The sequence below is a fragment of the Capsicum annuum genome, chromosome 11 (assembly GCF_002878395.1).
Source record: "Capsicum annuum cultivar UCD-10X-F1 chromosome 11, UCD10Xv1.1, whole genome shotgun sequence".
In the NCBI taxonomy this organism is placed as follows: Eukaryota; Viridiplantae; Streptophyta; class Magnoliopsida; order Solanales; family Solanaceae; genus Capsicum; species Capsicum annuum.
In genome coordinates, this window is record NC_061121.1 from 895,698 (window position 1) to 909,543 (window position 13,846).

General features: G+C 31.7%; 1 protein-coding gene across 2 annotated transcripts; it reads left to right on the top strand.

Annotated features, from left to right (window-relative positions):
* Nucleotides 1–7,934: 7,934 nt before the first annotated feature.
* Nucleotides 7,935–12,632, top strand: LOC107846826. Of its 2 annotated transcripts, none has more exons than XM_047399284.1 (8): nt 7,935–8,226; nt 9,735–10,078; nt 10,814–10,885; nt 11,078–11,145; nt 11,245–11,401; nt 11,628–11,708; nt 12,099–12,188; nt 12,294–12,632. In XM_047399284.1, exons 2-8 carry the CDS (start codon nt 9,833–9,835, stop codon nt 12,378–12,380), a joined length of 801 nt encoding a protein of 266 aa, XP_047255240.1. In that variant the 5' UTR covers nt 7,935–8,226; nt 9,735–9,832; the 3' UTR covers nt 12,381–12,632. The 2 variants fall into 2 exon arrangements, with proteins under 2 accessions (XP_047255240.1, XP_047255241.1); XM_047399285.1 differs by lacking the exon at nt 7,935–8,226 and adding an exon at nt 8,247–8,375.
* The last annotated feature ends 1,214 nt before the right edge of the window (nt 12,633–13,846 follow it).

Genomic DNA, 13,846 nt, shown 5'->3' on the forward strand with positions numbered 1-13,846 from the left:
GAGCATATGGAGAAATGTCAGGTTAACAATATAATATGCCAAAAAAAAGAATGAGTGGAGCATGATGAAGTTGACTTAATGCATGAAATATAATTGGAAGTTTCCTTATTGGGTTGGGAAGGTTACCAACCAAACCAATGAAATTAAAGAGCCATGACTTTAAAGTTAATACTTATTTCTTTTTTTTTTTTCTCAAAATAATTTAATACATTATTGGATAATACATTACAAATAACACCCACAATAGTTAGCCTAACTAACCAAATTATTACACGTATGGATTTAATTATTACTATCTTTGTGGAAGCACCAACATTTGTTCGAGCATGTGATAAAGAGGGACTCTGAAGCTTCGTGTGGAGATATGAGATACTGACTATGAATGATTTTAGACGGGGTAGAAATAGGCCAAAGAAATATTGGAGGGAGGTAATTAGGCATAATATGAAGCAGTTACAGCTTACGGAGGACATAACCCTTGATAGGAAGGTGTGAAGAGTGCGGATTAAGGTAGAGGGGTAGGGGTGAGAGTGCGTCAGTAACAATAGGAGAGCGTTCTTTATTTGTGTCTGAAGTTTCTTGTTCGTGATTTTTAATATTATCTTGTGGTTGTAGTATTATTTTGCAGACTGTACTAGTTTATATGCATTTATGATTTGTGTTTGTTATACTGCTATCGGTCCTAAGCCGAGGGTCTATTCTCACTATGTGGGAATACACTGGGTTTGTTGTTGTTGATTTGGGACAAATCCAAAATTTTCTTCTTTTTTTTTAAAAAAAGAATATATCAGGAGCTAATTATGTATCTTTATAAAGAAAAAATGTATCTTCATTGATATATTATGTATCCTGATAGACCCAAAATCAACTGATAACGTGGTAATATAATGCGTAATTTTATGTTGAAATTATTTGTGTTTGTATTGTAATATGGATAGATAAAATTAAAGTATCAAATACAGTCAGTTTTGCAATTTAAAAAACCATACTTGTATTATAATATAACAATTACACCATATAATATTAATCAAGAAATTGATTCCATCCATACATACCTTTATTTTTAATTCGTAAAAATATTACACGTGCTGGATTAATTGGCACTTGAAAATTTTAATTCTATAATTAGTTAAGTTATACTAATTATTTTAGTCGCTTCACTTTTCCTTTTTCGTCTTGGTGTTTAGATCGGTTTGCAGATCACTTCAACTAATACATTGGTCGGAGCCAATACTAATAAACAGAGGCGGAGTTATACTTTAAAGTCTGGGGGTTCGGAACACTATTCGCTAATTCACTTCACCCACATCTTGAAACATCGACGATGAACATTATTCACTTCACCCATATGTTTTTTAAGCTTTTCTATGCCTTTGTTCTAATTTCGAATTCACTTACTTTTTTTTCATATAGACGATGAACGTTGTGGGCAATGCAATTTTATTAAATGTAAATCCGTACAAAATTCGGATTATATTAAATTCAAAATATATTAGTCGCGAATAAATATTGCGGATTAATATAATTGAGTTAATTATTTAAGTTCAAATAGGCATGGATTTAAATAAGGCCCAATATTTATTGGGTTAGTCCATTAATTTGGGCTACAAATGATGAGCCCACTTTACTAAATCCAAGATATTGTCATATTCTAGAGACCCAAATAAGCGCCAAGTGTCAAATGACGTAGCATGCCAAATCAAGTGAGGGAGCCAATAAGACCGTGTCACATGTCAAACTGATGCAGCAGGCCCATGAAATAAAAGCCCATAAAAGGCGTCACATCACTTAAATCAGATTGGTCAAAGGAAGTTAATATTCATCGTGACTCTTCCTTTCCTACAACTATAAATAAGGGCCTCATAATTCAGAAAAAAGACGAACCCCAGACCTCTAACAAATAGCAAAAGAAAGGTCGTGGATCAAACGCCTCAATTTCTCTAAAAAGCTCAAGCATTCAAATCAAGTGCATCAAGATTTAAGATCAAGACTGCAATATTCAAGAACAAGTTCAAAAGCCCTTGAATTCAAGCACAAGTCAAGATCAAGTCTCTCAAGTCCATCAAATCAAGTTCAAATTCAAGATCAAGCTTTAATTAACCCTTGAATTTATATTTGAAAAGGTGAATCAGAGGATTCATAGAGATTGTAACACTCACATTGAAATCAATAAATTGATTGTTGCAATATATTTTTCTTGTCTCGAATTATTTATTTTTCGATCTTAAAATTTTATTGTCCAACAACCACTACTGCGTTGCAATCACAATTCACAAAATATGAAAATATATGTTGCAACAGAATTACAGAAACAATTCATACTAAAACACTTCAACTCAAAATCTATAGCAAAATTGAAAATCTAATCACAATTTATTGATCGTGACTCGTGACTCATGAATTCCGATGCAAAACTATGAGACTAGCAATAAATAATCTAGCATCTACGAAAACTGAAAGAGAAATGAAAACCACATTACATACCTTGGAAGAGCAGCAAAAGTGCAATTTGGAAAAATAATAACCCGTTTGACATTTCTTGTTCGAAGAGACGAAGATGCAAGAGCCTAATTGACCAAAGTGAAAAAGTTTTTGCTGGAGTGCTTGGTAATATCGTGGGTGATGTATTGGGATTTTGGTAAAGTTTTTTCCTTCTTTCTTTAATAATTATGGGCCCAATAATAGTTAGTTTTGTTTTTACTTTTTTGTTTTGTTTTTATAAAAAAATTTAAAAGTGTGAATATTTGACCGTTGTAATAGGCTAAAAGCAAGCCTAATAATACTTAATTTTGTTTTTATTTTTTATTTTGTTTTTATAAAAAAGTGTAAAAGTGTGTGAATATTTACTTAGCAAAATGTCATTAGTGGGGTTTGGACCCATCTTGAGCTTGGGAAGCTGATACACCTACCACTAAACCAACAGACTACATTGCATGTGTGTTCGGACATATATAATCATATATGTTTTTCAAATTTTTTATTTACTAATATAAAGTTTATGCAAAAATTAGTGGGTTCGGTCGAACCCCCACACAACACGCTAGCTCCGCTCCTGCTAATAAAAGTATTGTATAACTGTATTCATTACGACTTTTATTAGATTGTATAATTTGAACCCTAGTCTCTCGTGGTCCATTACGACTTTATTGATTGTTATTAAAGTACATTGTAAATTAAAATCACACTCAAAGATACTCTTTTAATTCTTATGATAAATTAAATATCGAATCTTAATTCCTTCAATTAGTTAGTAAGCAAGATCAATGAAAAATAATGTATATATAGAACTAGAACTCTCAGCTGTATACGTAGGTATACGTGGCATATAATTGTTCAAATAATCAACTTGCTAAAAAAGTAATCAAACTTTTATTAGATTATTATTATTATTATTATTATTATTATTATTATTATTATTATTATTATTGCCCTAACATAATTTATAAATATTTATAAAAGCTTATAGTATATTATCCAAATAGGATAATGCACTTTTTTTAATTTAGACTTGCAATGAAAGAGTTTCAACGTGTTCTTAATTTATTTTTTTTTGGTAACAGTGCTCTTAATTAATATAGGGGCATGTCAACTATGAAGATGCTACGTCAAAAAAAGATCGGATCGGGTAATGAAGGCTTTGCATATAGTATTTATAAGAAAAAATTAGCAATTTGGTTCGCTAAAACTCTCACGATTTGCGACGTCAAAAAAAGATCGGGTCGGATAATAAAGGCTTTGCATATAGTATTTATGAGAAAAAATTAGCAACTTGGTTCGCTAAAACTCTCACGATATGCGACGTCAAAAAAAGATCAGGTCGGGTAATGAAGGCCAATTGTACACAGTCTTGTCTCGCATTTTTGTTGAAGATCATTTTCATGAATAATTAAACTCGTAATTTCCTGATCATATGATATTAACTTTACAACGTGTTCAACTTTATTATTATTTAAAAAACTAATTAATAATCTACACTTCTTGGTCAAGACAATCGGCTTTGCTTACGTTTCAAGATTGTGATATATTTGGATTCTATTTTATCTTAAAAATAAAATAAAACTTCCTTTGAAGATATTTCTCTTTCAAGTGGATAACTCGTAATTATATTATTCTTTTTTGGAATATATCTGATGATCAAATCATTTTCAGTTTATTAGTTAAAATTAAAATATAATAACCCAAATAATAATTTACTTGTATTTGCATCATATTCCATTAAGAAGAACACTTTTTCCGTCCAATGTTTAGTATCTGCATTGGCAGGAGTAGAGTTAGGCCTTCGATTATGAGTTTGGGAGAATGCAGTAACTTGATTCAAACTCTATAGTTATCGTAGAAATCTAATTAGAAGTATATAAATTATTAATCTATCCAGTATCTTAAAAGGACTAAAATTTCGAATCCATAATTCAAATTATGACTCTGATATGCACATTATTAGGGCTTCGACTATTTCAAATTTACGTGTATAAAGACCAACACTACCTCTTTTAACAGAATTTTTATATCCACATCTTGAATCTGATACCTTTAACCCAATGTGGTTAGCATAACATTTAATCTTTATGTTAAAAGAATGTACATAACAATGGAAAATAAAGTTCTCATGCATTATCTCAAACCAAAAAAAAAGAAATGAAAATGACATTCATCATCATCATGTTATTTTCATTCCAAATCTTTTTAAATTGTTTGCATGCTTGTTTTTGCTCACATGATAGGTGTGGGTAGAGACTCGGAGAAATATGATTAGAAATGAAGTTACGTGGGAAACAGTGAGAGTGGTATTAGTGACGAACAAGATACGGAAAGCGAAACTAATAAGATGATTCAGACATGTGAAAAAGGAGTAGGTGGAGGTAGGTTAAAGAACTAGAAGAGGTGATTAGCCAGGACACGATACAACTTCAGCTGACTGAGGACATCACCTTAGATAGAACGCAAGCTAATGGAGGTCGAGGATTACGATAGAAGGTTAAAAAGCATAATAGCATTTAGCTGTCACATAACCACTTATTCTTCGATGTGTATTTACTATTTGTTATTGTATCCATTTTGTATTTTACTATTTTGTTGTTTTTCTAACAATCTTGAGTCAGATATCTTTAATCTCTTTTGAGCCGATCGAGAATCTATCGAAAACGATCTTTGTTCATAACAAAGATAGGGGCCAGGTTTGAGTATATTCGGCCCTCATTAAACTTCACTTATGAAATTTTACAGAATAAAATATGGCATTGTTATAATTAGATTTTTTTCAAAATTATCCTTACATCTTTGAAATTTATTTTGAAAAAGAAAAAACTTTCATATAATTTAACTCAGTCAATGGTACAAGCTGTATGTAATTATTACATTAATGAAACTAAAACTATTATGGGATAGTTTACATTAATCATAGGTTTTGAAACTGAAAAAATGGAGATTATTTCAACTTCATTACTTTTTTTTAGTCTATATTAACCAGCTTTTTAATTTCAAATTATCTAGTTCATGCTAAAATTAAGATAATGAATAAATTGAAAAACAAACATCAATATGAAAAAAGATAAACATTTTATGAGTCCAAAACTTTTACTAATAAATTTGGGAAATAAAATTTGCATGCATGATCTCAACAAAAAAAATAAATGAAAATAACATGCATTATCATGTGATTTTCATTCTAAATCTTTTAAGTAATATTTTTGTTTGCATGTTTTTTTATCGGTCTTGTTGTCCATGTACTATTAGTTGTAGTATTGCTTTGATAGCTTTTTTTTACCTTCGATTTATGTTATTATTCGTTATTGTTTGTACTTCGATTATTATATTATTGTCTTATAGTTAATGCCCTGTTATTATCTGTTATTTTTGTTATGATCAACTATTTGTTATATTTTTATTACTTTTTTGGACTGCTTTAGACGATCTTTCTTAAGTCAGGATCTATCTACCCTACTTAGACCCTACTTTAAGAAATTATACTGGATATGTCATTGTCGTTATAGTATGTTTTTTTTATTTTATAAGAAAACAGTCATAAATTTATTTTTGAAAAAGAAAAGCTTTTCATATAATTTAACTCAATCAATTAGTACAAGCTCTTTAATCACTACATTAATGAAACTATTATTAGGGATGAGTTTACATTAATCATAGGTTTCGAAACTGAAAAATTGGAATATATTTCAACTTATCAGTATTTAATGAACTTATCAATTCATTGATTAGTCTTAAACCTATTTACTACCCCCCCCATCCACCCACGCACCCACCCACTCGACCCTAGAGACCAAAAAAGAAAAAAAATAATCAAGATTTTTTTTTTTTTTATGAGTTTAAATGTGATGCATGACAACGTAAATACTTACTACGATATTATAAATTAAATTTGACATATAATAATAGATATTTTTTAAAACATATACATGATATTTCAGCGTGATCTCTAAGGTCAATAAAGAATTCATGTGCATTCATTAATTTCTATTTAGATTATATATGTACAGAGTAAATTAAAAACTTCACTAAACATCTACAAATATATAAATCTCAATATTATTATAGTATGAGGTCGTCATTGCATTCAAAATTCGAATAAACTTTAAGCTTCGAAAGAGCATCTAATGATAATATTGAAACCTAAAATTAAGAAAAAGAACCTACTATATAAGCAATTAAGTTATATATAATATAGTATCTGAAATTTATATACGATTAATTTGAATTCACGTCGTATATGATCCGTTCTAATAAAACGCTCCTTATCTAAAATTATTCATATTTAGAATTTAAACTCAAAATCCACTTGTGGTTCTACTAATTAATATAATTAAATTATATTGCTTGTGTATATTAATTTTAAATGTTTTTTCAAATTTTGAAATTGAAATTTATAACAAAAAATGATGATTAACATGAAAGAGAAACAAAGGGGAAGGAGACACGTTTTGAATGGCTCGAAACCTGAAAAGATCTGTTCATTATATAATTTAATTTAATTAATTTTTTTTTTTCAAAAAATATTAGTATAATATAATAAAACTTCCGATATGCGTACGATTCGAAAAAGAATCAGACCCCAAGTATTTATTATACCTAATCTTAGGTTTTATTTATACTAGAGTCAACTTTCACGACTTATATATATAACCTCCTGATTACACGACAACAACTTATCAATTAGTTCTATTTCTGCGATTTATATTTGTGGTCTTCTTATTACATGACAATTTATCAATTACTATAATTTCTGCTAGAGGTTATTTTCGTGATATAGATGCATGACCTTCTAATTATATGACAACTTATCGATTACTTCAATTTCTGCTAGAGGCTATTTCCATAATTTATACACGTAACTTTCTAATTACATGACAACTTACTAATTATTGTAATTTTTGCTGAAGGCTATTTTCATGATTTCTAAACGTGACTTTCAAATTAATCCTATATGACAACTTATCGATTAAATTTTTACTAGAGGCTATTTTCATGATTTATACACGTGACATTCTAATTACATGACAACTTATCAGTTACTCCAATTTCTTGTAGAAAGCTATTTATGTAATTTGTATCGGTGACCTCCTAATTACATAACAATAACTTACCAGTTACTCGAATTTCCACTAAAGATTATTTTTGCGATTTTTATTTGTGACCTCTTAATTACATGACAATTTATCGATTACTTCAATTATGCTTGAGGTTATTTTCATAATTTATACTCGTAACCTCCTAATTACATAACAACTTACAGTTATTTCAATTTTTGTTAGACCTCCTAATTATATGACAACTTACCAACTACTCTAATTTCTATCGGAGGCTATTTTCACGATTATATATAAAATCTCCTAATTACATGACATCTTATCAATTACTTTAATTTTTATTAATTGCATGACATCAACTTTATTGATTACCCCGAGACTTTATTTAATAATTAATAATTTAATTATCCAATTTTGAAAAGTTGGGTCTTTTTGTTCAAATCAAATTCTTGATCTGTAGAAAAAAAAAAGCTTCATTAATATGGAGACTATATAGATATCCTTTATTATATACTGCATTACCACCCCATTTTTCTCTCATTTGTAAGAGTTTCCTCTGTTGATTCTTTGAAAATTCTGAGTAATTAAACACTCAATCTGTTGCTTCATTCCAAAGGAGAAATCTTTTTTAAGATTAAGAGAAAAAAAGAGACCTTTCTTAGCTTATAGATATCCCTATCCCTTTCTTGTAAGTCTCTTTTTTGCCTTTCATTTTCTCAGTATATTCCTTGAATTTTCAAATTGTTTCTTCATGTTGTTCTGTTATGGCTTTGTATTTATATTAAAGATCACTTTTTGCAAACAAAAAAAGAAAAAAGATCACTTTTTGGAATCTGGGTATTTTTTATTTTTTTTCCTCATGTTTTGTATTTGTCTATACTTTGTTTTTGATGTTTGTGTGTTAATTAATTAGCTTGTATTCATATCAAGAATCATTTTCTGGTATTTGGGTGTTTTTTATTTTTTGCCCACATACTGTTTTTTGATTTTTGTGTGTCAATAGAAAATAGGTTGTATTCATATTAAAGATCATATTTTGGCATCTGGATATTCTTTATTTTGCTCAAATTATTTATTTGTGTCTACTTTGATTTTGATGTTTGTGTGTTAATTAGCTTGTATTCATATCAAGAATCATTTTTTGGTATTTGGGTGTTTTTTATTTTTTGCTCATATACTGTTTTTTTTATTTTTGTGTGTTTATAGAAAATAGGTTGTGTTCATATTAAAGATCATTTTTTAGCATCTGGATAGTTTTTTCACTTTTCTCAAATTATTTATATTTTGATGTTTGTTTGTTAATAGCTTTGTTTTGGTATTTGGGTATTTTTTTCTTTTCTCATTTTTCTACTTTGTTTTTGATAATAGCTTGTATTCATATCAAAGATCACTTTTTTCCATATGGATGGAGATATTTTTCTTTTTTTGCTCATCCACTTTGTTTTTGATGTTTGTGTGTAAATACTCCTTCCGTTTTAATTCGTTTGGCCTATTTTGACTTGGCAGGGAAATATGTGAATTTTTCCAAAATGTCGTTCAACTTTATGATCTTAATCATGTCACGTAGATAGTTTAAATTAAAGAATTGCTAAAAAAGAAAAAAGTGCATCTTTTTTGTACTGATTAAAAAGGAAAATAGGTAATAGTTTGTATTCATATCAAAGATCACTTTTTGGTATCTGGGTATTTTTTTTAAAATTTTTGCTCATCTTCTTTATTTGCCTCTATTTTTTTTAATGTTTAATAGCTTGAAATTTATTCAAAAGCTCACTTTTTGCCATCTGGGGTTCTCAAGTTTCAATCTTTTTTGATTCCCTTTTGTTGTTATTTGCATGTATACTTTCTGTTTTTGCTTGGTTTTTATTATTCTTCTTTGATTTGGTTTTGGTTATTTTATTGGATTTGTTGAGTGTTTTTTTATTCTTAGGAAGTTTCTCTATGCAAGCCCTTATTTTGTCCTTGATTCAAATTTGTCATACTTATTTTGAATTAAAGTTGTCTGTCCTTTATTTCAAAACCTTGTGGTTCTTTTTATGTGTAGTTTTGTAGTTGGAAATTTTATCAATGATGTTTTATTCCTTTATGTCTTTATTACTCTTTTTACTTTTTGTATAATTGGCTGATCTTTTAACAATTCTGATTGAAACAACTTTTATGGTCTAAGGCAAGTTGTATACTGTTATTTGCTAATTTCAGGTAATTCTGGTGGAAAGCTGATTGTTTAAGGCACCACTGTCTCTGTTACATTGATTTTTCTTTTTGGAAAAAAGTGGTTCTTAGTTGGTGACATAAGTATGGGAGATCATTTTGTGTTTCTGGTTGATCGGTTGCTAACGGAATCAACTTTGGAGGCTGCTATTGAAAGCAGAAACCAGAAACAGCTAGCATCATCGACAATGAATAGCTCTGTAACTGATTGCTCTTCCCAGGAATCTGATCCTCTCTCGAGTCCTCGGAAGATGGTTGAATGCAGGATATGCCAAGATGAAGATGTGGATTCAAATATGGAAGTTCCTTGCTCTTGCTGCGGTAGTTTGAAGGTTTGTTGAGCCTTGTTACGATTACTTTCTTTCTTTTAATAGACAATATGCCAACTTTATTGGACTGGGATGTGCTTAAATGAAGCGACATGGAGAGTGGGGATCATATAGTCGAAATCAACTTGCTTGAACTCGAGGCATGGTTGTTGTTTTATGCTATCTATCGATGCTCTAATCTCCTGTTATTGGAGCTGGTTTATATTGAGTATATGCTTAAAAATCAAAATATGAGTTATGTGCTTGTGCTTACTGCGTATTCTCAGTTTATGTTGATGCTAGACGCATGTTATTTCTGATAAGCTATCGACTCTAGTGAGCAAATGGTCCCGTCTTATGACGGGCCTGGATAAGAAAAGATTTTGTTAATATTGTTACAAGTACGTTTTGGAGTTGTGTTTCTGCAACTTTTTATTCCTTCTGAGCAACGTCCTGTTATTAACTTAGACTTTCAAGTTCAGGCTCAATTTTGTGATTGGTTTCTGGTGACGATTTATTACTTCGACAAACTATCTAAGCACTAGAATATTTTTCATCACGCTGAAGATATCCCTGTAGTAAAATTGTACTTTGTGACATCAGTTTGATTTTGAACTTGAGGGTCTCCTACCTATTTCTGACTTGTGCCGAATTCTCTATCTTATTCTCCTTTTTTTCTAACATCTCAACGTTTTCCTTTTGTCTCTATTCATATTCTATTCTGCAACTGCTTCATGGTTGTCGTTGGTTTTCGTGCAGTATGCACATAGGAGATGTGTGCAGAGGTGGTGTAATGAGAAGGGTGATACCATTTGTGAGATATGCCACCAGGTTGGTAACTTTTCTAAGTTTTCTTTATATAACTTGCAGGCTAGACGTGCATTTGAACCAAAGCAACCTTTTCTCCGCCCTTCCTGTTAGATCTATTATAGTTTCGGCTCATTTCTGTATTTCAGCATATGCTTAATTCTTCAGTTGACGTTGATCATTAGTATCCTTATGTCGGGTTTCTGTTGATTACAGCCTTTTAGGCCTGGTTATACGGCACCTCCCCCCATTTTTCGACTTGGAGGCATCCCAATGAACTTTAGGTATCATTCTTCATCTTTCTTGTTGCTATTATTAGGAAAATTGCATATTCTGCTCCATATTCCGTATTGCTTTTCTCTTACCACGTGTTATTTGATCAGGGGAAACTGGGGAATTGTTAGAAGAGACTTGAATAACCCTCGTTTGATAGCACTCGTTTCAACTGATCGTGATTTCATCAACTCTGACGACTATGATGATGACTATGCAGTCTCTACATCAAGAAGCATGATGTGTTGTCGTACAGTCGCAATGATTGTAATCTATCTCTCTCTCCCCCTCACACATCACACACACACGCATATCTTGGTGCGTTTTAGTTATGAAAAGAAAGCATGAGATTCTTCAATCACTAGCTTTTGCGATAGGCCAAACTTTCTACGAACCGTAAGATATGCAAATGTGACCTGGAACCATGATATCCCGTTTAGACAATTTCTAAAACGCAGCAATTTGATTCTGTCTTTTGTTCTCTTTTTAACAGTTTATGCTGCTTCTGGTTTTACGGCACACTCTTCCGATCATAGTGAATCAAGCTGGGGACTATTCATTCCCTTTGGTCATGGTAAGATACTAAACCAGAGAAAATGGGAATTCACATTGTTGTGTACTGGTATTTCTCTCGCGTTCCTGCGGAATAAACTTGGTGGTTGTACTTGTACCGACTTCCTTACAAGTAGCATCGCAATATTTTCATAGTTTCTAGTTCTTCTATTTTGGTGATCACCTTTGCTGGTTTGTGCTCGCCTTATTTCATTGTTGTCTTCTGTATGTTGTCTACCGTTTCCCATTTTGGCGTTATTTCGTTGTTGTTAGTGTTCTTTTAAGCTGGGGGTCTAACGGAAACAGCCTCTCTATCTCTACGAGGTAGGGGTAAGGTCTGCGTGCACTCTCCCCTCCCCTCCCGAGACCTGATATATCGTTCTTGTTCTTACTCATTACGCTTTGCATGCAGCTGCTAATGCTGAGGATTACTGGCATTGTTCTGCCAATCTACATCATAATGAAAGCTGTGACATCTTGCCATCGTCGCCACCGCCAGCAGGTGAGCTAATCTACGATTCATTCATCTTACGCTCCTCCCCGCTACCATTCCCCGCTACCACCCCACGCCTAAGTTCATTAAACTTTTTTCATCCTTCACAAACAGGCTATTTTACCTATCTCCTCGTCCGATGAAGAATCTGGCCCCATGATACTCTCACATCATCAACACCCCATCATCGACGCCCCTTGAAAGTACCTAAACAAATGTTATTACCGCGTTTACTGTTACCACAGCTTCCTGCCGCGTAAGATTCACTGCAGAGAGGACAGATGACCGCGAAAAGAACACACATTCGCGTAACGCAGTTGGTGTTTCAGTTGTTGCAGATTGAATTAGTTAGAAATCTTTGTACAGTCAGTTAAAAAGTTCAACAATGTATATGAACACATTGATGGGAAATGCAAAAAGGTGGCAAGTTAGTTTACCTTATGATTTATATTATATGATATGCTGTTTTTTTTCTTGCATTTCAATTTGGGTTGGTGAATTATTGTTGAAAAAAAAATTCAGTTTGACTAACTTTACATGCTATAGCACAACGATTTGGCCCGAAAACGGTCCGTTCGTGCCGTTTTGCCTGTTTGACCGCCCAGATGCTTTGTCGGCCCACACTCCCCCACTCCTCAGCCTGCCTGGGGGGCCTCAGACGTAGAAATATTAGGTGATTTCTTTCGATCAGTTCAATCTTGATTGATCTCGCCCGGTGCCCCCCTCCTTCCCCTGCGGCCTTCCGACCCGCGGGAGTATACAATGACAAGGGCATGAGTGCCCGATCGTGCGACTACTTATGGCACCTTGCTCTGACCTGAGCTATGCAACAACGAGATCTCCCTTGGTCCTTGCCCTATGTGCTTGACTGATAGAGTTACTTGGTATTTGGGTTAATTAGTGATGATCAAATAGTAGCAAATGCTTTGTCGAATTACTTGAGGTGTGTGTAAATTGATTCGGACATTATTATTATATATATCTATATTAAAAAAAAAAAATAGTTGAATTTAATCAACTAGTAAGGTCAATGAATCTATATTTGACCTATAATGGATCATTAAATTCGAAACGTGTCGTGATTAATTATCTCATAGTACCTAAAGGGACCTCTAGTGTTGGAAAAAAATAATAATTAATGAACTAAAATTCATTATCACCATCAATAGAAAATAGTTATATTTTAAATAACTAAAAATCCATAATCACCAAAAGGGAATCATTCCTCATCACAAATCTTTTTTTTTTCATGTTCGGTATTCGCATTGATTCTCAAATTATTCTGATTAGTATTCTCAAATTATTCTGATTAGTATGACATAAGGGTACATTATTTGGATACGTCATTTAACATGTATCTTATCGTTGCGTTTATGTATCCACGTATGACTGAAATTTAAATATTTTTTCGGTTAGTCAAATACTGTATGTCTGAAGTTGTTTTGAAGTTAGTAGACTAGTAAACTTTTACGCACTATGGTACGACTTAAATGATATATGTGCACTTTAGTTATATATACACTAAGCTTGAATCAAGATCTCTAATTAAAAATGAAGGTCTATATCAATGTTTTAAAAAAAGAGATAAGTTGCGTATTGACATGAAACTAATTGCAGCCAACCAAAAAAAAAAAATGCAGCTAAATTTCTTCAAAAATTGAATTATT